The sequence below is a fragment of the Camarhynchus parvulus genome, chromosome 12, assembly GCF_901933205.1.
Source record: "Camarhynchus parvulus chromosome 12, STF_HiC, whole genome shotgun sequence".
NCBI lineage: Eukaryota > Metazoa > Chordata > Aves > Passeriformes > Thraupidae > Camarhynchus > Camarhynchus parvulus.
Window position 1 is genome coordinate 17,635,499 of NC_044582.1, and position 27,209 is coordinate 17,662,707.

The window sequence follows — 27,209 nt, forward strand, 5'->3', positions numbered from 1 at the left end:
CTCGTGAGGTTGATTTGTGTAGATGAAGTGCTTGGTGAAAATTTGATGCAATAGCCCCTCTCTCACCTAATCAAAGTGTTTTTCTGTGATCAATCAGATGCTACAAAACTTGTTGTTACTCCGAAGAACCCCCGAGTGCTGAAATCACATTCCATTTTATTGAAATGCCAGGCTGAGTATGATTCCCACTTGAAACACAGTTTTAAATTATCCTGGAGGAAGGATGGAGATGAGCTGCCAGTCAACAGCACAGAAGGTGGCAGGTGAGTGGGGAAGGAACAAGGCTGTTCTTGATCTCAGCTGGATAATCTGGCGTGGTGCTGGAGCTGGAGTTTCATTAAACATGAGCCTTAATAGCTTGAAATGCAAATTTATGTCTGCAAAGAATTCTCTATGTGATATGTGAGTAGATCTGCATTTTACACACATCTGAATATAAGTGCAGCAATGTGAGTTTTGAGCCAAATGGGTTTGGGTTTATTAACTCTGTTACCATCACAGCAGAATATAAAGTTATATATTAATATATACATAATACATATCTGTATTTTTATGTATAATATAAATGTTGGCCCAATCTAAAACCACAACCCTGATTCCAGTGCAGGTTGTTTCTCCACTTCAGTGGAACCAGTATTTTCTTGTAGTTTGCACTTGTTTGGCCAAAACAGAGTCTTTGCAATGTTGAAGTGATGGTAAATAGGTTTCAGGGATTCTTCCGTGAATCTTTCCTACATAGGAGTTTAGGATTTGAAGGTCCAGGCTGAATTTTGCCCTATTTTTGGGGTTTCATTGACCTCAGGGGGCTGGAGCTCAGCCTTTATTCCACAGAGGGGTCCCACAGGGGGAAATCAGATGTCTTTATTAATTACCACAGGAGAGAGATGATTCCCTAAATGCTGGAGAGGCTGAAAATCCTGCTGGGCCCTCACAGGGTGGTGAGGCAGTGCCATGGAAACTCCGTGTGTGCCACAGAGCCCATGGCCTTGGATTCTTGGCAGCTTCCCTGCTGCTTGGGACATGACACAAGTGCCTTGGGAATGCTCAGTTTCCCTCAATCTTGCAAAAATTCCATCACAAACCCCATATATTTGTCTCATTAAGGACATGCCAAAATCCTATGGCCCAGATGCTCACCCAGGGCTTCTTTTCAGAGCAGGATTGACAGGCCAGCCTCCAGCCACAGAGGCTAAATTGCCACAAAATACAAATAATACTCCTCAGCACAGTGTAGAGCAGAGCCACAATCACATTTTAATGTAGCAGGCCCAGTGTGCAGCTATTTGATGAAAGTGCCCCGTGCCAAGTTCTATTATGAACAATTTTTCAGAGAACAGTGTCTGTGTGTCACACTCATCTTACATATTTTTCTCATCCTTATCACCATTTTTTTTTTCCTTGCAGGATAATTCTGGACAGGGATACCCTGTTCATATCCAGTGTTCTCCTGGAGGATCAGGGAGTTTACAGTTGTGTGGCCAGCACTGCCCTGGACACCGTTGAGGCAGAGGCACAGCTGATTGTTCTGGGTAAGGTCAATTTTCCTGCTGCAGCTCCTTGCAGCAGGAGTTGCCTCTGCAGCGCTTCTTTGCTTCCTTTCACAGAGCCTCAATAACCCAATTTCACAGAGCCTCTCACTCCTTAGGCTCAGCTGTGCTGTCCCTTATCTCTGGGAATGGTGATGCTGACACAAACTCGATTTATTTTCATCTTTGCTGTAGCAAGGTGAGGCGGCATTTTTGCCTCAGCTCAGTGGCTGCAGGAGTTGCCCAGGCTGGAAGGTGTGAGAGCATACTAAGAATGTTCTGCTGCTGCTTTGAAGTCCTTGGCCAGTCCTTCACAAGAATTGGACTGTTTTTTGAAGGCTGTCAGGCCAATATTTGGATGGGGAGCTCCTCAGAAGATCAATGCTGGTTAAGCACCTAAAAGGAATTAATTCTGTCTGTGAACCTGAGCATGAATGATTGTCCAGGGGCAAAGAGAAGAGCCTTGACCCCCTGGTCAAGCTTGGCCTTGTGAGAGTATCCTCACCACCTGCATCCCTCCCTGAAGGACCCCTTGGAATTAAAAGGATGAGCTTGTGGAGCGCTGTGCACCCATTGCACCCAAAATTCTGCTTTGTGGTCACAATTTTGGCCAGCCTGGTCTAGGTGAGGGTGTCCCTGCCCATGGCAGGGGGCTGGAATTAGATAATCTTTAAGGTTCTTTCCAACACAAACCATTCTGTGATTTTATGATTGTCTGACAGCTTTGCATCATTTTAATTACATTTTATTTTTGCTTCATTTTACATTTGTATTTATTGCTGGCAGTGATTGCAGCAAGAAATAAGTCAATCTGCCCTTCAAGATGTTTTTCCACTTTAAAGGAGTGATATTTTTCAGTAAATAGTAAATTAGGAAGATGCTGTGCACATTATTTATGGTGCTGTGTCCTTCAGTGCTGTATAATTCAAAATGTTTGTAGATTATTTGTTACTTCACTGATGAAAATTTCATAAAGCATTTTATTCCTTTTTAAAAAGGTGCTTTGCAGAAGAAGAAAAACAGTTTTGTGCTCTTTTCCTTGTTTACTGCATATGAGAAAGGTCTTGGTGAATTAACAACATCTTATTTTCCAAGTGAAAAATTCAGGTTTTTGCAATCAAGGACTGGTGGGCTGACTGAAGAACTAAATAGAGGCATCAGATTAGGGGCAACTGAGAGTAAAATAAATATTCAGTTGGAATAATTCTAAGTATTTTTTGTGTGTTTAAGGAACATGTAGAAGGGTGAGAATATTTAAGATGCACCATCACCATCTTTAAATTAATATATTGAATTTTAACCAGCTGTACTCTGAGGATAGAGCAGCAACATGCCTGCAGATTAAACTGTTCTTTTCTTATATTTTCCCAGATACAAGAGAAATAGGGAAAAAAATATGAAGAAAAGGAAAAAAATCCAAATATAATCTTTTAACTTCTTGATGTACCCTGAGATAAAAACTCAGTATTGTAATTTTGAAAAAATCAGTAAGAATGGAGTGAATTTTTTTCACAATGACAAAGACAGTCATGGTGGTGGAAATCACTGGGTTTTTGTGTAAGAAATTACATTGTCAGTCAAAAGTTTAGTAGGGACAGCATTATTTGAGCTGGCAGGTAGTGAATTTCCCAGTTCCCCATTAATGTAGATCCCATACCTGGGATATTGAATGTTCTCCTTTCCCTCACACCCTCAAAGGCCAAATTCAGTAAGTGCCAGAGCTGGGGCTCCTTCTCCCACTCTGATTTGTCCCAGGGTAAATTCAAGTGATGCTGGACCTGCCCAGAGCAGGGTCAGTACACATTAATGATTCAGCAGATCTTGGGGTTGATTTGGAAAGAAAAATCTGTTGTTGCAAGCACAGTAATGTGGGTAAAGGGAGATGAATTCCAGAAGGATTTTGTGTTTATAAGGGTAAAATCAGCACCAGAAGATTTGGGATCTTTCCAAGCAATTCCCACTTTCCACAACCTGTCCATCTTGAAGGAGGAGTTTCACCACTATCTTCACTGTCTGTGCTCTTCCAACCCTCTGGAAAACGCCAGGACAAACAGAAATACCTTTCTGAGCTCCTGACACTTCTCCTTTCTTTCTCAGATGTTCCTGACCCACCAGAAGATCTCCAGCTCTCGGAAAACCAAAACCGGAGCGTTCGACTCTCCTGGAAAGCTGGGGCCAGCCATAACAGCCCTGTTAACGGTAGGAAAGGGTTTCCAGCATAACTTTTTAGGGCTATTCAGAATTCTGGCACGTCCTGGTTGTCACAGGACACAAACCCTGCTGATGGCCAGATTTAATCACTTTAACTATGACAGTTTGTTTGTTGCAAGTTCATTTCCATCTGTGCTGTTCGCACTAAGTTGGATTTTTTTATCTTTTTTCCTTTGTTTTTTGTCCTTTTTCCTGCCCAGAGTCAATTATAGAGTTTGAAGAGAACCACTGGGAGCCGGAGACGTGGCAGGAGCTCATCAGAGTGCCAGGGAATGACACCACAGCCCTGCTGCCCCTGTCCCCATACGTGAATTACCAGTTCCGTGTGGTGTCCGTCAACGCCGTGGGCAGGAGCCAGCCCAGCAAACCATCCCTGCGCTATGCAACCCCTCCAGCTGGTAAACCTGGCTCTGCTTTCCTAAACATTCATATTTTCAGTGCTTTTCTTGGAATATCTGTGCCCTCCCATGGTCCAGCGGGTGTGAAGGAATCAGGGTAGCTTGCACTGCTCAGTGGCAGCCTCAGGGATTATTAAAAGTAGGTCCTGTGGTGGGAATTACCCCCAGCTGGTTTGGTGGAGTGGAATAACCCTCAGTAATTTTGGTGGGGCAGGTGAGTATTAAATTGACTTAATTAACTAAAGCAGAGCATTTTCAGAGAGGTAAAATCAGCTGGAGGATGTCTCGTGACCAGCCATATTCTGATATTGTAGATATTAATGAGATGGCAACCCTGCTGGGGTGAATTCTTCAGTGATTGGTAAAAAAGAGCAACCCAGCAGCTGCACATCAAATGTCCAGGCGTTGTTTTGAGCATTTGATGTGCAGTTAGAACAAATGTAAATTTTAATGACCCACCTTGCTGCGCTGCATAAAATTCCTGAGGGTGCCAAAGGGAGGAGTCCATGCTGCTGAGTTTTCCTACACCTCCAGCACCTCACTCTGCTGATTTTCCACCCTTTGCAGACCTTCATGGACAAACAGTTCTTGCAGAAGGGCTGGGTTTACAGGGAGTCTTTCAGGAGCACAAAGCTTGTCAAAAATCTCCATTTGCGGAGCATTCACTGGGGCAGAAAATGTTGTCTCCCTGAAAGTCATTTTAGATGCCAACTGTTCAGCACAGCATTTGCATTCCTTGGCATTTTCTCTCCTTTTTTCCCCATTTGCACCAATTTCAGGTTCCTCTTCAGCTTTCCAGCTGTGTGTGCACCTCTAATGATGCACCTTCTGTTTGCTATCCCCACAGGGAGAAAAATCTCTTCCTCACAATCCCCCCACATCTGGTGCTTTCAAATCCAAAAGTCACAGTTCCATGTTAGCTGGTGGCTCCAACCAGCAGGGACACTTGGGAATCCAAACTGCATAAACAACGTGCTTGGGTCCCATCAGCTTTGCTGATCCAAACCATTCATCTCATGAACGTTTTTTGTTTAAGTGTCTGTCACTAATAGGGGAATTTCCCATCCTTTTTGGCATTTGAATGCTAAATGCAAATAAATGGGATGTGCAAACTGACCTTGTCACCTGTGTGGTTTCAGCTCCAGATAAAAACCCAGAGAACATCCGAGTTGAAGCTTCTGAACCCAATGAAATGGTGATGAAATGGGAGGTAAGGCAAGATGAGCAAATCCTATGGGAACGGTCCTTTATTCTTCTGAAAGATGAATTTGACTTAAATTTATTCTGCATTTTCAACCCCGCTATCATTTTTAGTTCAAAAGCTTGGTTTTTATGTCTGACTTCAGAAGATATTAAAAAAATATGGAATTCCTGTAAAGCATAGTGAGAATTCACCAAAATTTGTTCTTCTCTGCTTCTTTTATGCAAGGAACTGCTTCTGCAATTAAAATTACCAGTCAGGCCTAGGGAGGTGATGGGTGGCTCATGACTTCTGCCCTTGCAGCCTGGAAGTTTAAAAACACCACAGATCCCTTGCCCAAGAGAATATTAGCTTGAATTTTTACACCAAGAACTAAAGGAATGTGGATAAACCTCCAACGCGTGTGATGTGCATCAAAGGAATTATGTAAAAGTCTTGAGGATGGTTTCCAGACTTCAAATTTCCTGGGTTTTAAGCCTTGAGCTTCTGTGCCAGCAGTTGAGTTATGTATTCCTTCATTTAGCACAAATATCCACAACTGTGGAGGGAAGTAGGTTTTTGTTGGGGCTGGAATTACACACAATTTGCATGAGTTACTCCTCAACCTGCTGCTCCCAGCTCAGAACAACAAATGTTTCCCCAGTGGGAAGTCGTGGTTTGGGGTAGAATTGCATCCAAAAGGAGATGATCCTCAAGATCCATGGGCTTGGATTTTAATGGGGTTTTTAGCCCAGGGTCAGGAGAGACAATTCTGCCTCACAGAAAAGGTTGGATTTGATCTTGGAGGTCTTTTCCAACTTTAATGAATCCATGAAATGCAGAGTTTTATTACCCAGTATGTTTACTGGGAAATACTGGGATTTGAGCACAAGGAACTTCATAATCACTGCTCAGACAGGGCAAAAGTAGAAGTGAAAGCTGAGCCTGAGAGGAGAGAATGGGATGGAAGGGCTTGGTTAAATCTTGTTGAATCATTAACATGTTGTTAAACAGGATATTCATTTATTTATGGCATTTCCTGTGTGCTTTTCAGAGGGACTGCTGGGCACTGCACAGGCTGTTTCTGACAGACAAAGGCTGCAGAATGATGTTAATCTGCCTGTTTTGGATTAAGAGACCAGCTGAGCTTTAGTGACTGGGATTTTCAGGCAAGGATTTGCAGCTTGAAGGGAGATCAAAATAAGAGTCAAGCAGTGATGCAATTTAACTCTATCCAAGAAATCAGATTTTTAGGAGGAATTTTTTAATTCTCTAGCTTTTCTTGCAAATCCCATTCCCTGGGATCTTTGCTGTGGAGGTGGTGCCTGTGAGAAAGCTGCCCAATCTCCCAATTCCTTTGCCTCAGACATACCAAAGGTCCTCGCAGCAGAGCAGATCAGTTGGAATTTTTTGCAGATCCCCCAACTTTAGGTCTCGCTGTGCATGACGAACATCAAAGGGGAATAACTTTCTACTGGTATTGGATGCTATTTCCTGTCAGACCTCTTGGGTACAAACCAGCTATTATCTATTTCATATTTGCCTATATTCAAATATTATTAAAACCAGCCTATATGGTGGGAAACACCCACAGCTGTTCCAGTGTTTAGCTTTTTTGGTAGGATAGGTGATTATTTAACTTTTTTAATTAAAGTAGTGAATTTTCAGGGAAATAAACTCAACTTGAGGATGTCTTATGACAAGCTATTGCTATACATCTCCTAATATTTTATAAATTCATGTTAATTAGCTGGAAGCCCTGCTGGGATGAATTCTCCAGCTGATTGGTAAAAGCAGAGTGGCCCAGCAGTTGCACATTAAATGTCCAGGCGTAATTTCAACCATTTGGTGTGTAGTTAGAACAAATCTAAATTTTAATGACCCAACTTGCTGTGCTACATAAAATTCTAGGATAAAATGCAAATTTTATCTCTGCTAAAAGGCACACACAGCCTTATGCCAAACTGTGCAATTCAGTAGTGCTGAAGGCGTGTGGTTTTACCTCACAGAGGAAAACCTGTGGTAAAACAAAACCTGATGTGTGTAAGAAGCAGAAATATGGCTCCTAGCAATTAATCTGGATTTTAATCCAAGCCTTTCACCCTCCTTTATCTTGAAGTCATGTTGTTGTTGTTCCAATCATCCTCAAATTAAAATGACAGCAAAAACTCAAAGCTTGGGGTTTTTGCCCCTTTTCTCTCCCAGTGCTGAAACACACATTCCAAAATTGTCACCCTGTTCTTCTAAGTTCTTCTAAGCCTTCTGATGTTTACATTATTGTAACGAACTTTCTCACACACTTTATGCAAATAATTACTGTTTTTACATTCTTCTCTGGAGGAGGAGAAATTTGATGGACTGTTGTCGTGTACAGTGTCATTGGAGAGGTGACACTTTCGTCCTCCAATCCACTGTCACTTTTGAAAATCTATAAATGTTGGAATCAGAAAATAAACTTCTCTTCTTACCATGGAGGTTTGAGCATGTGCATCGTTTTATTTCATGTCCTAGAATGTCACAGACATATTTTCTGAAAAATCCTTTTGTTATGATCTTTTCTCCTGAGAAGCTGAGAAGTTTCAGCCTCTCCATGTTTTGCTGCTTTGGAATGTGATCTGGAGAATTGTTTACCCAGCATGTGAAATTGTTTTTACTTGATGACCAATGACAGCCACCTGTGTCGAGGCTGTGAGCAATCACAAGATTTTATTATCATTCCTTTCCTTTCCTTGCTAGCCTTCTGAGGAAATCCTTTCTTCTATTCTTTAGTATAGTTTTAATATATAATTTTCTTTTAATATAATATATATCATAAAATAATAAATCAGCCTTGTGAAACATGGAGTCAAGATTCTCATCTCTTCCTTCGTCCTGGGACCCCTGTGAACACCACCACACTAGAGTGGCTCAAAACCTCGGCTGCTGTTTGGTGATTACAACAAGGGCAGACAAGATCTCTTTTAATTCTCCCCAGCCACTGAAGCCCACGGAGAGGAACGGGCCAGGGCTGGAGTACAAGGTCAGCTGGAGGCAGCGGGGTGTGGAGACGGACTGGAACGAGGAGCTGGTGAAGAAGCACTCTCTGAGTGTGCGGAACGTGCCCACCTTTGTGCCCTATGAGATCAAAGTCCAGGCTGTCAATAATTTAGGATCCGGCCCAGAACCAAACATCACCATTGGATATTCAGGAGAGGACGGTGAGTGGCAGGAATTTGCCTGTAAAAATGGGGGTTTCTTGTGCTCGAGTGTGGAGTGATGGATTGGGCAGCCCAAAGCTGCTGGAGTGCCAGTGCTCAGCCTGATGGGCTCCATGAGGCATGGACATGACCTGTGCTGGGTGCCTGGATGCCAGCCTGCTGGAGTGTGAGGGCTTTTTTTGGAAAGGTCACTTGTGCTCTCATTAATCTCGGTTGTTGGCTTAGTCTGAGTACTTGTTGAAGGCCACAGTCCATGAGAAGTCTCTGAAGTGTAGCAGTCAGGTTGTACTTGGTAGGAAAAAAATTCTTTGGGCTCTCTGACGCTTGACCCAGCAGTTTAACGCTGTCTGAAGTTAAATACTCTGACAATCAGGGACAAACTCGCAGGCACTGGGTGTTTGAGTCAATTTGCAGACAATGCCACATTCCCACATGTGCTGGTGTTACCTTGTCCATGAGTCCCTGAAGAATGTGTCGTCCTCTCCAGCCTGGGTTTCTTCCCCATGGTTTTCCATGGCTCCCAAGTGGAGTTTCAGTGCTGGAAATGGACTCGTGGTGGTCAGACAGGAGAATCCCCACTGCCCACCCAGAGGAGGGAACAGGAAGGTCTGGTGGTGCAGAAGAGGTGGCGAATAGTGAGAACAAGAATAAAGAAACTCCACAGCATGTTTGTTTTCTTTGTCTTTGTGATGAGTCTAATTTTGCATCTACCAGTGGAAAATCTTCCTCGCAATTCAGTTGTCAATGGATCAAGGCCTCCTTTTTTTCAGGCACTGTAATAGCTCTCTGTGTTATGCAGTGATTAAAATCCTACTGTTTAATGAGCTTGGTTGTAAAATGAAATTGATTATAAAAAAACCTTTATGATTGCCTTCTTGAGTGCCATGTTAATCATTTTTTTTATTCTTCTCACTGCTGTAAGCATTGCTTGAAACAGGAAATCATAAATACTAGTGTAGAAATTCATGTGTCCCAGTACACATGTATCTCAGCCCTCAGCAGAAAAATACAGAAAAATAATGTTTATTGGCCCATTCCACCCACTGGATGCAGGTGGAATGCCTTTTTGCTTGCCTGCAGTGAGACTGCATGAAATGGCACAGCTGGAGCTGGAAAGCCAAGCCCTGGAGCTGTGAACAGTGTGAATCTGGGCTCTTGGAAGTGTTTTTAACACCCGGGACTTTTGTTTTTACAGTTCCAGATGCTGCTCCTTCGGGCGTGACGGTGGACGTCGTGAACAGCACCCTGGTCAAAGTCTCCTGGTTTGGGATACCAAGGGACCGAGTTCGTGGGCACTTAAGAGGCTACAAGGTTACAAATGTCTCTACAAATATTTGTATATAGTTGAATAAATTATTAAATGAGTCCCAGATTGCAATCTCTCATTTTTGGGACGGTGAGAGAGATCATGATCATGCTCATCCCCGTACAATATAATTTGTTATAGAAATCCCAATCTCCTTGCAGGTGAACTGGTGGAAAACAAGAAGCATGCTGGATGGAAAGAGGCATCACCCAGAGAAACACTTCCTGACGTTTGTAGGAGAGAGGAAGTATGGGATGATTCCTGGCCTGGAGCCCTTCAGTGAATTCCGCTTGACAGTTTCGGGTTTCACCTCCAGAGGAGATGGCCCTGAGAGCTCCTCTGTGGTTTTTGAAACTCCAGAAGGAGGTAAGACAAGAGGGAAATATGGGATGGAGGGACATAAATTGAAACAAGGTGGGACAAGGTGAGTTGATTCCCTTATTTAAGGTGGTAGTAAAAACTCCACTATTTGTAGAGCACTTCACTCAAAAGGGGAGCTGTGGGTGTTGAGCTAAATTATATCCTCATTTAACAAGAATTTTTAGGGACAGACCTGTTCACTCTCCTCTGAAAGCTCATCCCTGTGTCTTCCAGTCCCTGAACAACCACGTTTTCTCAGGATCCTGAACTTTGACAAGGACTCAGTCACTCTGTCCTGGGGGCTTCCCAAGAAAGCCAATGGCCACCTCACGGGCTACATTCTGCAGTACCAGATAAGTATGTGCCTTGTTTGCTTTGAGTTCAGAATTGGAGCAGGATTAATTAAGGAAAACTCCCAGGTGTGATGTGCACAGAGGCTGCCAGAGGGCAGGCTACAGTTTTCCGTGCAGTTTTCCCATAGAAGCTCTCATTCCTGCCATTTCCTGTCCCACATTTATGGGCTGATTCAATTATTATTCATATTGGCAAATTACCCCTAATGTAGTGGCTAAAAAGACCCATAAATTGTAGGTGCATTTTACTGGAGTGAAGCTCATTTAATACACAGTGAATTGTGATGAGAGCACTCTACGAAGCCACACTAATGTAGATCTGCACATTATGTCAGGGAGTTTCTCCCCCCTAAGGTGCCTCAGAAGAAACAGAAAGGACCACCTGAGTCATGGTGTTGAGTAATCACACTGAAAACAACCAAACACCAGGGGATTTCTTTCTTTCTTGCCTAGGAAAGAAATGAGAAACAAAAACAACCTCAGGCAAGACCCAGTACTTCGCCCAGACTGCCACAACACCACTTGTGTGGTGTGGTGATAATTCAGTGTATTTTACTTTGAGGGTGGAAAAGGATGAGTCTGTGCCCTATTTTAAAAAAAAATAATCATCCATGTATTTTACACTTCTTCCTGCTGATAGCAGAACTGCTCACATGCCTTTGCATCCAGATCTTCCCTTTGGTTTTGCTGATTATGGGCAGAGTGGATCTATCTAAAGAACTCCAGATCCTTTTTTATCCCCCTCTCAAATACATATGCATGCAATTTCCCAATAGGTTTATACGTATTCGTTTTTACAGATTTTGTGTGACATTTGCTGCTAATTTTTCTTTATCAGAAAGAATTCCTGGGTCAGATTGACCTGCTCTCGTAGCAGTCTCTCTGTCTCTCTGTCTTTTCTCTATTTACCTCTGTCCTTCACTGAAGCAGTTTCTCTGAGCCTAGGCTTTTTATGAGAACAGGCAGTCAGACCAAACATCTATATTTTCAAACTACAGACTTAACTCAAAGATGTACATTTCGCCCTAATCAAAATGGATTTCCACTCTGGAAAATTTCCACTCTGCCTCAGAGTCAACTGCATCATTCCTGCTTTTGTTGGGACATTTCCCAGCAAATACAATCCTGATCCAGATGCTCTTCCCTTGCAGTCAATGAGACACACGAGGTGGGCGCCTTGAGCAACGTGAGCGTGGCCAACCGCTCCGCACTGAGCTGGCACCTGGCGGGGCTCAGCCCCAGCACCAAGTACAAGTTCTACATCAAAGCCTGCACAGCCAAGGGCTGCGGGAAGGCGGCCACCGAGGAGGGGCTGACGCTGGCCCAAGGCAGTAAGTTCACAAAATCCTCTTCCGTGTGGAAGAGCTCTGAGAATAGAAGGAAAAGTGTTGTGTGTAGGTAAAACCTTACAAAATTAGTTACCCTTGTAAAATCATGGCTAAGGCCTGCTGCTTTGGCTAAGTGGAAAAGGACTGTGGGAAAGTGACTCAGCTGAATTGGAGCTGACCCTGGCCCAAGGCAGTAAGTTCACAAAATCCACGTTGGTGTCGAGGAACTCTGAGAATAGCAGGAAAAATGCTGTGTGTAGGTAAAACCTTACAAAATAAGGGCATTGTTACTCTTGTAAAATCATGGGTAGGGCCTGCTGCTTTGGCTAAGTACAAAAGGACTTGTGGGAAAGTGACTCAGCTGAACTGGAGCTGACGCTGTCCCAAGGCTGTAAGTTCACAAAATCCACGTCGGTGTGGAGGAGCTCTGAGAATAGTGGGAAAAACGTTGTGTGTGGGAAAAACGTTGTGTGTAGGAAAACCTTATAAAAATAGGGCGTTGTTACCCTTGTAAAATCATGGCTAGGGACTGCTGCTTTGGCTAAGTGGAAAAGGACAGTGGGAAAGTGACTCAGCTGAATTGGAGCTGACGCTGGCCCAAGGCAGTAAATTCACAAAATCTGCTTCCATGTGGAGGAGCTCTGAGAATAGTGGGAAAAATGCTGTGTGTAGGTAAAACCTTACAAAATTAGGGTTTTGTTACCCTTGTAAAATCATGGCTAGGGACTGCTGCTTTGGCTAAGTGGAAAAGAACTGTGGGAAAGTGACTCAGCTGAATTGGAGGTAGGAAAACAAGTTCTAGAACTGTGACGTGCTCACTTTGTGGTTTATGGTGGTTGGTTGAATTGCATTTGCTGTGCTTAAATAAAATGCAGCTGATAATGGCCTAACTGCTTTAAAAGGCCTGGTTTTTGCAGTAAAGAGTTCTCCTTTGCACCTGCCTGGGGACTCTACATTACTCTGCTTTGTAACAGAAAAATCCATCAGGAAGAATCCAGGCTTGACATTTCCTTTGTAATTAGGGGAAGTAAGTTTGTTTTCCTTGCCATTGAGAGCAGTCAATGGGCTTTTTAATGTGGCCATGGTGTTCTTCAGGGAAGTAGAGCTCATCTGTTTCATTTTGCTGTGCAGTCCTGTTTCTGTTCCCACCCATCAACTCCTCAAGCCATGCTGGAATAAGTGAATTGCATTCAGGCACGAACAGAAAATTGAAAATGCAGATAATCTTTTCTCAGTAATACTGTAAAAACAAAATTCTGCCCATGCATGAAGATAGGGGACTGCCAGCAACATTAGGGTCAGCTGTTTGACATGGAAAATCCAGATAAACATCAAGTTGACTGCATTTGCTCCATTATTTATGATTATTTTATCAGAGACCAGGAGTAAGTGTTTGTCTGCCACTTACACCCTGTGCTGAAACACTGATGTTCAGTGATTTAGAGAAAAATCCCAAGCACTCTATGATAGCTCATCTTTCACTTTCAGCTGAAATGAAATAAAATGTACTGTGCTCAGCAAGTCTAAGAACTCCACAGCACTGAGGAGCAGCTCCTTGCTATTAATCAGACACCATTGCTGTGCACTTACCCTGGGGAAGGAGAAAGAGAATGTGATAAGCAAAAGAGTCCTGACTGCATCATTTTTAGCAAAGATAACAGTGTGCAGCAATGTTGATGGAAAATAGAAAAATGGCCCGTGTGCTGTTGGACTTCTAAGTTGCAGAATTCTTTTCAGTTACTCGTAAAACAGGAAAAATGTGTTTTAAACCTGCATGTCCCAGTTCCACATCCAGTCAGGAACTGCCATTTGTTTTCCCAAGTAGTAAAACTCCTTCTCAACTCTCTTTTGGCCTCCAGTCTCACTATAGGATACAGGTACTCACTGGTAGCAACTATTAATCACCATGATTTATTCCTCATTAAGAAAAGAAAAATATCTCTTTTTTTTTTTTCCAAGATAAAAATACCCCATTTCCCTTCATTAACTGCCTTTTCTGGCCTTCATTGGGCAACCAGAATAATGTGTTTTGACTCCTTGAAGTAACCTTGTCATGGTTTAGAGATGTTGACATTCATTTTGTTCTCATTCTCTACTCTCCTAAACTCTGTTTCGGCGGTGGCAACACCTGATTCTTGTGAAATATTTCTTAGACTAGAGCAGTATAATTAATGAAAGCTGCAAGGCTTCAGTTCTATGATTTATGTGTGCTCCTTGCTGCTTTTCAAGCCACCCTAAATTAGGGCACTGCATCTGTCACTGAGACGCCATTAGAGTTCTGTGTCATTATTTGCTGGCTAAATTCTTCAGATATTTTTCACCTAAACATGATAGGCTGAAAAAAAAATTTAAAAATCACTCTTTTCAGTGACCTCCTTGGGGTTTTAAGCTGTGGTTTGGGGACCGAGGCAGTTGCTCAAAATTAAAACAATCTCTCTTTTTGAAGGAGGGGAGTGATTCCAGAAGTCAAAGTTTATCATTTCAAATGACCCACATAAATGACAGATATAAAATGTGGTGCCCTCTGAAATGAAACTCCGTGATGGAGCACTCCACGTTTCTTTGGGGGTTGATTCAGTGATTCTATAACCACCCTGTTCCAGTTTAATAATAAACCCATAAAGCTCTCGTCGTTCATTTTAAGGCTTTGGAAACTTCCAGTGCTGCAATTCAGCATTTGCCATGGGTATTTCAGAATTTCACAATGCAATCTGCCAGGAAAGTGGAGATGTTGAGGTGGCAGCTCTGGAGTCATTCACATTTTATTTTTTTTACTTATCTCCATCACTGCTGTTTCCTTAATTTATTTGCAGTTATCCCTGCTACTGTTGTCTGGAATTAGAAAGAAAAGGGAATTTCCTTATTTAATATATGTGAGGATTTGTGTAGCACCACTAAAAAGAAATCTGTACAGGGAAAATAACTCAGAAATTAAACCCTTATAGGCAACCTAAGATCTTTATAACTTCTTGATAAAATTATTCTTGAACCTGAGCAAATGGGGATTTTGGATTGTATTGCAAAATAAATAACAGCTTAATTTCTGTGGTTTCATCTTGGTTTCATTCCACAGAAGAAGGTATGTTGTCCTTAGAAAATGACTATAATCTCTGTCTTCATATTTTCAGGCAGTATGTCTTAAATGACCTCCAAACTAATTAATTTTCCCCTTGAAAATGTCAATTTCCCCAAGATCATTAGCCCTCAGAAACATAACACAAAATAATGTTCTTCCAGAAGTGAAAAAGATTAATTTAATGTAGCAGCCCTTCTTTAACACAAAGCTCCTTTTCATCTTGTCACCAGTGCTGCTCGGGGACTGCCAAACACATATTACATGTTGAGAATTATCATTGTGTGTCCAGAAATGCAAGCATTAATGAGAAATTCATCCACATGAAGCCACACAGTTGTAAGTTTATTCTCCAGAGAAGCCAGGAAATAGAAGTTCACCAATTTCATTACATTCCAGTGGCCGTTGGCTCATAATTCCCAAAGGGTTTTGGAAAATCTTAGGGAGAGGCTCCTATCCTTCAGGACCAAAGACATGTGGGTTCAGCTCTCTTTTGCCATGGGCACAGTGGAAAAGGAATAATAAAATACTTTTCCTATATGTAACCACTGCTGCTGTTAGCAGCAAACCTAATTTTTAGCACACAATCTAGAAAATCTAATTAAATCTGTGCAAATTTCTTGATCATCACCTCACCTATACATTTTTCTCAATAAACTTTACATACAACAAGTTTGCTAATCTCTGTAGTATAAAATAATCCAAATTTAACATGAATTACCTCCTGCACTGAAAAGCCCTGAAAATGAAGGATACTTGTGGTGCATATTTATACATTTTTAACAGTCAAGCAGCAGGGGAAAATTAATGGAAGTTCAACTTTGCATTTATTGCAACAGATGTATTTAGACAGGTATGGTTATAAATTAAGATGCTGCCCACAATTAGTATTTAGCTCTCAGACTGCCAGGGTTTTTTTATATAAGTGTACTTTATAACAGATGTACTAACTTTTGGAGAACACTCTGGAAAATCTTCGGGGGTGGTTTCTATTGTTTTTCCCTTTATACCATAAGCTTCTATGAAAAATGTGTGTTCTGTTCTCCTCATAAATCTTGGAGCCCAGTAGGAATATTGTAAAATTGCAGTTCAGTGTTTAATGTTCATGCAAGTCCCATGGTATGGCTGATAAATAGTGGGGGAAGATGAGAAGTGCTGGTGATATGCCTTTATTACTAATGCCCCTTCTCCCTTATTGGAGATTAAAAACCCAACCCAACTGCTTTCAATTTTCTGCAGCTAATTCCTGCAGCTTTCAGGATGTTCCTGGCCTTCCAGAATGTGGAGCTTTGCCTTATCTGTGTAACTTTGCTTTTATTTTTCAGGGGGCCACATTGCTTTTTCTATTCCAGCCACCAAACCCACCCCATTAGCAAATCTTTCTGCTCTCCAGGGCCCCTGTTGGCTGTGTCACACAGACCAGGAAGAAATGGCATGGAAAGAAACCTCATAATCACCCAGCTCTGGACACCTGTTCTGAGTTTTAAAGGAAAAAAGAGTGTTTTGGGATAGGAGATGCTAAATGGAGAGCTGTTGGTAAACCCCCAGTGCCAGGTTCGGCTGGGCTCATCCTCATCCCAAGATGTCCATCCCAGCCCTGAGCTGCTCCATGTGCCAGGGCAGCTGCAGCATCAGACAGAGCTGAGCCATGAGTGGACAGAAAAAGAGATTTTTTCAGCCATCTCATTTCCCTCTTTCTGCTTCTCTAAAGAGCTGATGGTTCAGAAGGAGGCTGGAAAAAATAAGGGGCAGAGAGGGACTGGTAAAACTGGTTTAAGAACATGCATCACGAACCACTTGGCAGGAGCTTAAGGTTTAGGATTTGCTTCCCAGGAATTCAGGAGAAATTCTTCCTTAGGAGGCTGCTGGTGTGAACACTTTGGGTCATGTAGTTTCCATGTCATGCACAAGTGTTAGTGGTATTTAACAGACATTGGGTTGAAGGTTTGTGTTCATTCCTGTTGCTCTATGGATAATATTCCCATTTTTCTGATGCCTTGATTTTAGAGCATGTAATTAAAATGTACCTGTGGTATCCTGTTGCCTAATTTTCGGTTTGATTTAAAACTATAGCTGGGTTTCACGTACTTCATTTAGCAAAAATTACCCATAGATGGATTAATTTATGCTAATGAGCTGTGCTTCAGTACCAGCAGTGTTTCAGCTGGATGTGTTCTCTCTGGTCCCAGTGGTCTGCTCATTTAACTGCTTATTGTAATACGTGGAGAGTTGCCTTAAAAACTTACCCTGAACTGCTGCTTTGACTGTGCTTGGATTTATCTTAATCTTTTTTTCTTTTTTTCCCTTCAGCTGTCAACTCAGCCTTAATCTCCAGCAGCTTCTTGCTTTGCTTGTTTACTAGTTGAAGTATTAATGAGCATTAATGACCTCCCCTGTCAGTGCTAATTGGCCGAGCAGTTTTCAGATTATACTTTGTGCTCAAGCCTTAGTTTAGATGGCTTTGGACAAAACAGGCAAATCAGGCGACTGAGAACAATTCAAGAATTATTTTTATTAAGTGCAGCCCCCCCCAAATTGCTCTCCTACCATCTCTTTCCATGTTGTAAGAGATCCCTCCATGTCACACACAGTTCTGAGTTTGCTGAGTGGGCTGTTCACGTCCAGGCAGTGATTGCCAACTGTGTAATGCCCTTTCTCCTGCTTTCCACAAAAGCTGTTCTGAAAAATCTCATTTAATGCCCACAATCTGAATGCAGATGGGGCTACAGGAGGTGTTTTGCAAATAACAAGGCTCCATAACAAGAACTAGTGGAATTTACCTTTTCCTAATCAAATATTAAACTCATCAGCAACACTTAACTGCCTAAATGTCCATTTACAGGCAAATTGTTGAGTTGTTTCTAAACCAGTGCTTTGTGCAGGCATTGTTGAATTTAAAAGGACACAGAAAATCACTGTCAGGAGAGAAGCAAGCACAAATCCCACTGTTAATTTTTTCTGGGAGACATATAAGGATCCATATCCAGCTAACAAGCTGTCTGTGCTTCCCTGCTGAGTTCAGTTCAATGGGAGAAGCATCAAACCCCAGATTATCCATACAAAGCAAGCCCATTTGCAAGTTGTAATTTTTTAAGCAGGCATTAGTTCAGGCAGATCCATAATCCCCCATCAATATTAACTTTCATCCTGGGAGATGTACAAACCCCTTCCTGAACATCAGGATTACTCTGGTCTGCCGTTGATTTCATCTGATGGAACATTAAAAATCAAACAGAGGGGAATGTTTGGGGGTATTTTTTTTTTATTTTTTTTTGCTTTGGAAAATCAGATTGCCTGATGCCAAATGTTTAAAATTCCTTGTTGTGTTTGTGTGTTACTTGTAACTGTGCATTTCCTAGGCTCCTTGTCCATGGATGCCATTAACCCTGTGCCTTGGCTGTGTGCATTCCGTAGGTAAAGGCAGCGGCAGGATTTCAGACGCGGTAAAGCCCACCCCAAAGTTTCAGCCCAGCGAGGCCCTTGAGCCTGGCACTGAGTACACAATCCGCCTAGTGACTAAGAACTGGGTGGATAACAATAGCATTTTTGAAGATGTAATTGAGACCAGGGGGAGAGGTGAGACACGAAGCCCTTCGAGGTGCTGAACGTTTGTTTTTCCATGTGAATCCATGCTGAGGTTCCTGTGCAGTGTGAGTGTCCCAAACTCATCGTTCCATGCTCTGGGGTTGAGGTTGGCCCTTTGCAGTTGAATCCCATGGCAGCACAAACACATCCCGGGATCCTGGTTGAGCCCTGTGCTTTACAACAGCCTGGAACAATCCCAAACCTTCACAAACCTGTGCAATGTGAGAGGGCAGCTGGGATAAAACCCATAAGTGGCCAGTTTGGTGATCAGCATGTACTGGGGACACTTCTGCCTCTCTCTCTTTTGCAAAACTGCTTTTGCATGAGAGTCTTAACAGCTCTGTGCTCAGCTTTCCTGTGTGGTGCTAATCCTGTGACTCAACTGCTCTCTCAGAGCCACCTTGCCAAGTGTCTGTGTTGTCCCTTGTCACCTGCACACTCCCTTCCAGTCCCAAATGTCACACTCTGGCCATTCCTGTTGAAGCTGAGCACCATCAGTAGCCATAGACTGATTCCATTAAAATCCAGAGAGGAACGTGATGTGTTCATGTTATCATGGGGTGCTGCCCTTTCCCTCTGATTAATTTTCTCCCCTTTTGCTCCTCTCCCATCTCCCCAAGCCTACGCTGGCATTTACGAGGGGATTTCCACCCAGGGCTGGTTCATCGGGCTGATGTGCGCCATCGCCTTGCTCACCCTGCTGCTGCTGACAATTTGCTTTGTCAGAAGAAATAAAGGAGGCAAATATTCAGGTAAATGGATTTATTGTCCTTTCCCTCTGCTCACATGTTAATAACTAACATCCTTCAGAGGTTTCTCTCTGGGGGCCGCAGGGCCGCGAGCACAAACATCCAATTAGGATTTGTAGCTTTTGATAAATATCCACGGAAGGGATTGTAATGAATGTAAGTGGAGCTGTGCTGTGTGCTGGTCACAGAGCCTGCAAAGGCCTTTCCCAGCACTCCTGGAATATTCCAGCATTCAATCCAGCAAGATCCTTGCTGGCAGGACTCCCTGCCCCACTTTCCACCTGGGAACTGCTGCTGGACACATGGACAGAACTTCCACAGGCACCTTAACAGTGGAATATTTTGCTAAAAGTTACCTCTGTCACTTTCCAGGCAGTGAGTAAGGATTTAGATAAATGTATTGAAGTGGAAATCTGGTTGCCCAAAGAGGTGGTGGTTGCTCCATCTCTGCAAACATTCAGTGCCAGGTTGGACAGGGCTCGGAGCACCCTGGGATGTTGGAAGGTGTCCCTGGTGGCACTGATGAAATTTAAGTTCCCTTCCAACCCAAACCATTCCATGATTCTATAAATACTTGCTCATAATAAATTAGGGAATGGTCCCAAACTCTTGGAAGCTCGCAGGTTGTGTCCAGCTCCAGCCCAGCCTGGAGGTGAGTGCAGATGGTTTTCCCATTGCCCCTGGGAAAAGAAAAATCCATGGCAGAACACAACACAGAGATCTGTCCTTTATTTTATTTGCACAGTGAAAGAAAAAGAAGATTTGCATCCAGATCCCGAAGCTCAATCAATAAAAGATGAAATCTTTGGGGAATATAGGTAAATAGGACCTGCTTTCACAAGGCTTTGTGTTTCTTGGGGTTTTGTTTGTTTCCAAATCATTATTTGGGGCATTTTTATGGCATGCAATTAATGCTGTTTTTCATTTTCAAAGCAAACCTCATAGGAGTGGATAAGAGTAGGAATATAAAGGTATATCCAGTATATTTCAATCCATCCAAGCTGGGATATAAGAAAATGCTGATGTACTGGTGGTTATTTTTCACTTTTTTTGTGTTTTTTTTTAATTAGCATTGTATGAATAATGTAAATATATATGATAATTTGGGGTGCTGCTGAAAAGCCCACTGAAGTCAATGGATTGAATTCTATGTCTTCAGTGGGTTTTTGAAACTCAGACCCAAATCATGTAATATGGGGAATTTTGGGGGAAGAAAACAAAGAAAAGTTTGGAACATGGTAAAGAATATTTAAAAACCAAACATCTCTCTACAGAAATCCCTGTAGGAGAATTGAAATAACCACTTTGGCTGCTTTAAAATAACTAAAACTTCTAGCAATATGTAATTGTGATATGAAGGAAAATACATAATTATAAGAACCATGCTGGAAAACTGGTGTTGCTGCCCTTAAGGGCATAAAATTGCTGTTGAAATCCCACTTATATATACTACATTATTTGTACTGGAGTAGGGCTTTTTTTTTCTGCATAATTTCATCTTTATTTAATTTTTAATGCTTTCTAATGGGACAAATATTTAGAAAGGTAAGAAAGCCCTGAGGTTAATAACTTCGACCCTTTCCTTTCCCCCTGAAATCCAAACTTGACTTTTTTTCTGAGGAGAAATGCCCTGTGCAGAAATGTAGTAATTTTTTTTCTCTGTTGTTTATGCACATATTGAGTCCATCCTGAAGAAATTGAGCTCAGGTTCATTTCTCCATCCCTCCTTAGATAAAATTGCCAAAGATTTGACACTAAGTTGGCGTTAGCAGCAAGGGCTCTACTTGAGTAATTATGTCCCTAATCCAGAGGCCTAATTTCGTTTTTTTTAATATAATCTTTTAATATTTCCCCAATTCCCCCAAATGTCCTGTTCTTGTCCCTCTTCTGTAGTGCCATTAGGAGGAATGGCCAGCAAAATTCCCCTTTTTTCCCCGAATTTTTGTGATGGGCCTTTCCTTTTTCATGGAATAATCACTGAATAATCTGCAGCTGCAGACATTCATTCTGCTTTAGTTTTTCCCAGTTCTTCCCCTTTTCCATGGAATTTTCACTGGACAGAGACTGCAGATGCAGACATTGATGCTACTTTGTTTTTTTCCAATTCCTCCCCTTTAGCAGAGGCAAACTCCAGTGAGATAAACTCTGGTAAAACAAAATAACAGCAGGAAAAAAGGGGAAAAACACTTTTATTGGCCATTTGAACTCAAAGGGATGCTCCCAAAGCAGTGAGATGTGACCCACTGAAGTGATATCACTTCATCACAAAAGGAAAATGAAATAAATAGGCCCTGAATGTTGTCCAGTGCTTTGTAAAATGAGAAGTGATGTTCCAAATACTTGATATCAGCCCTGGAGGCTGGAACAGACCCCTCCAATCCTTTCCAGCATTCCTTTTGCCTTCCTCCTCCCTTTCTGTCCATTCTGTCTGGCCAAGGCAAAAAGGGGAAAAAACCCAAATAGATGAGTACTGATAATTCCTATTAACGAACTAATTTGTTGGAATTATGACAAAATCCTATGTGGGTGAGCTCAGGTGTGTGAGGAGCAGGTCAGATATTCCTCACTGTACCACCCACATGTCCCTCTCTCTCCCCTTCCCAAGCCAGGTGCAGGGTCCCTCGAGCAGTGCAAGGCAGTTTTTGGAAAGGCAGGTTTTTGGAAAGGCAGGATTTTGGAAAGGCATCTCTTTATTTTGTAGTGACAGCGATGAAAAGCCGCTGAAAGGCAGCCTCCAGTCACTTAACGGGGACATTAAAGCCACTGGAAGTGCTGATAGTCTGGTAGATTATGGAGAAGGGGAGCATGGCATGTTCAATGAAGATGGTTCATTTATTGGAGCTTATTCTGGATCTAAGGAAAAAGGATCAGTGGAAAGCACTGGGAGTTCTACGGCGACTTTTCCTCTCCACGCCTAAAATTGGTGTTTGATTGTGGTGTTGTCCTGGTTAGCTCCCCACAGTTACCTGTGTGCCGGGGAGCTGGGTGCCAGTTGAGCCAGTCAGGACAATCCTGACATCCAGGTAATACAAAAACCAGTCACTGCCACTAAAAGATGATTTTTCCATCCTAATTTCTATGTGTTTTCTTCTGAATAAAACAGAGTAATTCTTTTTTCTACACGATGTGTTAGTCTGAGCAAACCAGAGTTTGCTCTGGTGGTACATCTGTGTCCTTGCCTGCTGCTCCAGGTGTTTCTTAGCCTTGGAATATGTTTCTCTGTGTAGTGTTTTTGCCCTGTAGGGCTGTTGCCACAGGTGTGCGTGTAAAATCCCCTCATGGCCTTGGTTACAACCTCGAGGTTATGGCACCAACAAAACCACTCTGCAAAGTGACACAACGAGGAAAATTAGAATTTAAAATACCAGAGAAATATATTCTATATATTGTATAATTTTTTCCTAAAGAATTAAACCCCTTTGTATATGATATTAAAACAAAAACTGTTTTAGTGGTTTCAGCTGACGTCAATTCCAATACTTAGAAATACACTTTACCCACAGGAGAGTGTGGGTGAAGCTGCTGCCCAGTAGCTGGCACTATTTCCTTAAATAAGTTAAGCTGCAGCTCTTTCCTGTGGCAAGGCAAAACAGGGTTCCCATCCACCATCACTCGAAATATTTTTAATTTTTCCCAGCTGCAAGCTGCATTTCTAAGCAAACTCCTTGGTGTCTGTCTCATATCTGTATATTTGTGAGCTAGCCAACATTTCATGGAGACGTTGTACATATGATATTAATATTGACACAAGTCCAGAGCAGCCTGGTTTTATTTTGAACTGAGACATGTTGCTAGCATGGGTCTGTATAGCTGTGTAGGAATGAGTAGATTTGCTTCTCAATATGGATTTGGACCAGCAAAATTAGCTTTCAGAAGGAATTGTGTGTATAGGAATCATCCAAACCTTTCACCATTCAAGCAGCACCTAAACTAGACCTACCTAAATCTCAAAACTTCATTTCTTTTCAGTGTTAAATAAACAAAAAACAACAAAAGCAAAGAGAAAATATTATGATAGAGTTTGTTTTCCTATTTTGTTGACTGAATGCTGGTTTAAATCTGGTTCTTTGCCTCTCCAACACTAACTCAGCCGAGCTGTACAGCACATTTTTTTGGTCTTTTTGTATTGGAATCTCCTGAATCTCTTTTTAACAGCATTTGTATTTTTGAATCTTCTTGTTTGAGTAGAGCATCAACGTGGCTTCATTTCTTCTGTCACTCCCATTATAAAAGTTTTCCAGTAGTTCCTGCAGGAGGAATAGATCCTAAAAGCTGTTTGGCATCCTGATAGCCATTAGGCAAATATCCCCAAATGGCTCCCCCATGATTTCAGTGGAAGAAAGGGAGGAAGCAAGAATTACTCCCGTGGTTCTGAGTTTCCAGCAAGGGCTACAATTAAGCCCAGGGAAATGCAGATTGTTTCCCAGTGGAAGGGCTGTGGATCCCACACAGCTCCCCCCAGGCTGGGGCTGCTCCTCAGAGCTTGGCAGTTTCTGGAAGCCTTTGGTGCTCAAGCTTCTGCTGATCTGTGCCTCTTTTTGGGGTTTTAATTGGAGATTTTAAGGGCTTTTTGTGTAACCTCTGTTTGGGAAAAGCAAACACCAAACAGCCACCCCAAAAGCCCCATTCAGGCTATGAGTATAAAATGGTGAGTGGAAATCTGCCCTCAATGAAAACTTATCCCATCCCATATCAGTGACCCACATTATTCATTTTTTATTATTTATAAAGTTCTATTTTCTATACTTCATTCAATCCAAACACCGAAAAGGTCCAAAGCCTTTTAATTTTTGGGGGAAAAGAAAGTAATTTTCCAAAGAAGGGAGAGTACAATTAGAGAAATGTGAAAATTGGCATCTCATCAACAGAGACATTTCCCAGCAGCATCTTTATCTGCTGACTCGTTTCTGCTGCAGCCCAAACCAGATAAAATCTAAGAACTGATTAGGCTTGTGACAACCTGCTGCTTGCTTTGGGCTGGTTTTCATGTGTTTCCTTTGGAAATCATCTGCAGTGATCAAACATCTTGGAAAATTAGGGAATAAAATTGGGGTGGGCTTCCCCAAATCCTCACTTTGGGCTGGGGGAGCTGTTCCTGCACACACCTGCACACATCACATTTTCCTGTGGGTCACTGCAGATAAACCAGACCCCTCATCCCAGAAAATGCTTCTGTTAAACAATGTTAAATTTCTCTTTTTCAGACCATATTAGTGGGTGTCCAATGCTCCAATAATGGATATAAATCCCCATGCAGCTCCTGCTCTGTTGCTGCTAAGAGGTGTTTGTGATGTGTTTGTTGTGCTGCTTTTTCCACTCAGATTTTAATTCACAGCCTTAAATCTTAATGGTGATGTTCCACGATGCCTCAGGACCTAAAAATCAAACAGGGAGGAAAAGATGTGCAATGGAACCTGGATTTTTGAACAGGGGTTTTGAGGAATATGCCCAGTGAATATTAAACAAGTGGTTCAAACTCCCAGGAAATCTCACTCACCTGAGCTGTTTTCTCTTCCCCAGGCATTTATTTTCCTTTTTTCCCTGCACTGGGATTTTTTCTGCTGTAAAGGTACCCTGGAAAGTGCAGGTTGGTGATGGTTTTTTAGAGATTTTTTTTTTCAAAAGTAAATTAACAGAGCAAGCTGAGGTTTTCCTGAGGAGTTTTTTGTCATTGCAGGGAAGGGAGCTGGGCTGTGTTTTTGTCTTGATCTGTGCCAAGTGAGGGGAAGAGTGACCATGTGGCTCAGTAAAAGGGTCACCAACTGCTCTGCAGTTCATAGAAAATTCCTGACTTGGAAGGGACCCACAAATTCATCAAAGTCCAACTTCTGCCCCTGCACAGAACAGCCCCAAAAATCACACCCTATTCTGAAATAGTGCATTGAGCATTAAATCTTTGCCTTGCTTTGTTTGGGACTTTTTTGGATGTTTTTTTTCCTTTCTCTGTCCAGGGGTGTTTATTAAAATTACCTGCTGGAAACTCATGGTGATTTCATTAATTAACACCTAGCAGGGAATTCCAGCCTGCCTGCTGGGAGGAGGGACTCCAGCCATGGGAGCAGAACAGGGAATTATGAATTATCCCATCCCAGGTTGGGTCCCTTTGATTCTGGCGCATTTTGCCTCAGAACAAGTGTGAGAGGAAATGGCACATTTAAATTTGATACCCAAGTCAAGCCAGGATGTAATTCCACCCATCAGGGAGGAGGCATTTCCCTGGCCCCACAGATCCAGGGTTGGGGATTTTAAAAGCCTCAGGAAGAAGAGAGGGAAGGGTCTTGCTGAAAAAGTTGTGCAGTTTTGACTGTGCACAAGATTAAACAAATAAAATCAGCTCTTCCTAAACAATGGGGACAAAACCCTCTGTCCTTTCTTCCAAGGGAGCTGTTTGGATTCCCAGAGCAGCATAATATTTATAATTTTTCTGTAATTTTATATATATATATATATATACATATACACGCACACAGACAGACATGTATGTGTATATATATATATGTGTATATATATAGACATATATATTAAAATTTAATGACATTATCAAGACCTTGCAGGAACAGCCCCAGCTTCTCTCTCTGTTGAAATCAGGGGATCCAATCTCCAGAAACCCTCGTGGCTCTGCCCTCCAGCAGGATAAAAGCACAGCACTGGGCATCAAAGCCCTGCTGGGGCTGGATCTTTAGAAAGAGCATTAGAAATCAAATCTTTATGAGAAGAATTAGAAATCAAATCAGGAAATTACATTCCCCCTCTGGATAAAATCATGTGTTCATGTAGAAAAAAAAAATTTAAAACCTTTGTTGTAACTCACCTCTTAAATGGATGTAATTAGCAAATGATTTAATGATTTTTTTAAATGTTTGATATTTGTTCTGCTGTGTTGATGTTACACAAATTCCAGTGAGTAGCTCTTTTCCTGGGAACTGCTTCCATTGGCTGAATGGCTTCAATCCAGTGCACGAGAGGTTTTCATCAAAGTTTTCAGGCCAATATTATTTTTGACATGAAAGCAAATAGTAGCACAATCTTTCTATATATACATAAAAATAAAGGTGGTGTTTTTAAACAGTGACTCCACATTTTGTAAAGAAAAGTTAGAATAGCATTCACTGCTCCTTGAGCTTTTGAGAGAAAAACTCAGCATCATTTTTCACAGCCATTATTTTGCAGATGAGAAGTGTATTTAGGTTATTTTGCTTGCCTTTAAGAACAGATAGAAAGAAAGGAAATTCTTCATGGAGAATTCCCTTTGTTTGCCAATGGATCACACCCTCAGCTGCATCTCTGTCAGTGTTTATGACAAACAATCAAGGTACAAACCACTCTGGAGTAGCAGGACATGTTTACATGGCAGCTCTGGATCTCTCATGTCAAATCTCAAGTGATCTGCACTGATTTGTTCTGTTTTCAGGCAGGAGCCCCTCGGGGGGTTTGAGCCAAAGCATTCTGTCTGTTCATTTTTTATTATTATGGTTCTGACTTTAAACAAGGGACTTTGTAATTTCATGAGAAAAAGATCAAAGGAAATGTGGTGTCACCATCACAATGTTACTTTTTTGGGAGCTAAATGTTAGTGTGCATTGATTAAAGTTTAGAGAAACGTGTTGTACTGTAGTTGCTGTTTGTACCACGCAGATGTGCACGTACGGTTTGAAAAGATATTTTCATTTTACATGAAATACAACTTTGCTAATAAAAGTTTGACTTGATGTAATCTTCAAAAGCCTTGGCTGCAATCAGCAAGTTTCTTTTGTTCGATTTGGGGGTTTTGTTTGATTCTTTTTTCGCTTGACACTGTTTTTATTTGCTGGGAATCTGATTGAATTGTGACTCACAGCCCTCTCTGGGCTGTGACGTGTGGGGTTTTCTTTTTGGTTTCACACCAAGGTTGAGCTGCCCTTGGCTTTCACTGGGATTTTTGGACACCATGGATCATCAGCCCT

The 27,209-nt window shown here is 42.0% G+C and overlaps 1 protein-coding gene across 7 annotated transcripts in view; it reads left to right on the forward strand.

Moving 5' to 3' along the window:
• CHL1 (cell adhesion molecule L1 like) overlaps window positions 1–26,989 on the forward strand; it is a 129,609-nt gene extending 102,620 nt beyond the window's left edge. For 2 of the 7 annotated variants that reach the window (XM_030956548.1, XM_030956550.1), the window contains 14 exons: window positions 98–263; window positions 1,405–1,529; window positions 3,624–3,725; window positions 3,938–4,135; window positions 5,275–5,345; window positions 8,290–8,512; window positions 9,708–9,823; window positions 9,980–10,184; window positions 10,413–10,535; window positions 11,683–11,862; window positions 18,347–18,508; window positions 19,138–19,269; window positions 20,012–20,084; window positions 21,968–26,989. In XM_030956548.1, the coding sequence (XP_030812408.1) occupies window positions 98–263; window positions 1,405–1,529; window positions 3,624–3,725; window positions 3,938–4,135; window positions 5,275–5,345; window positions 8,290–8,512; window positions 9,708–9,823; window positions 9,980–10,184; window positions 10,413–10,535; window positions 11,683–11,862; window positions 18,347–18,508; window positions 19,138–19,269; window positions 20,012–20,084; window positions 21,968–22,184 (2,093 nt within the window). In that variant the 3' untranslated portion in view covers window positions 22,185–26,989. Of the gene's footprint in view, window positions 1–97; window positions 264–1,404; window positions 1,530–3,623; window positions 3,726–3,937; window positions 4,136–5,274; window positions 5,346–8,289; window positions 8,513–9,707; window positions 9,824–9,979; window positions 10,185–10,412; window positions 10,536–11,682; window positions 11,863–18,346; window positions 18,509–19,137; window positions 19,270–20,011; window positions 20,085–20,199; window positions 20,238–20,807; window positions 20,812–21,967 lie in introns of all 7 variants that reach the window. The other 5 variants (XM_030956552.1, XM_030956553.1, XM_030956549.1 and 2 more) reach the window with 5 other exon arrangements.
• The last annotated feature ends 220 nt before the right edge of the window (window positions 26,990–27,209 follow it).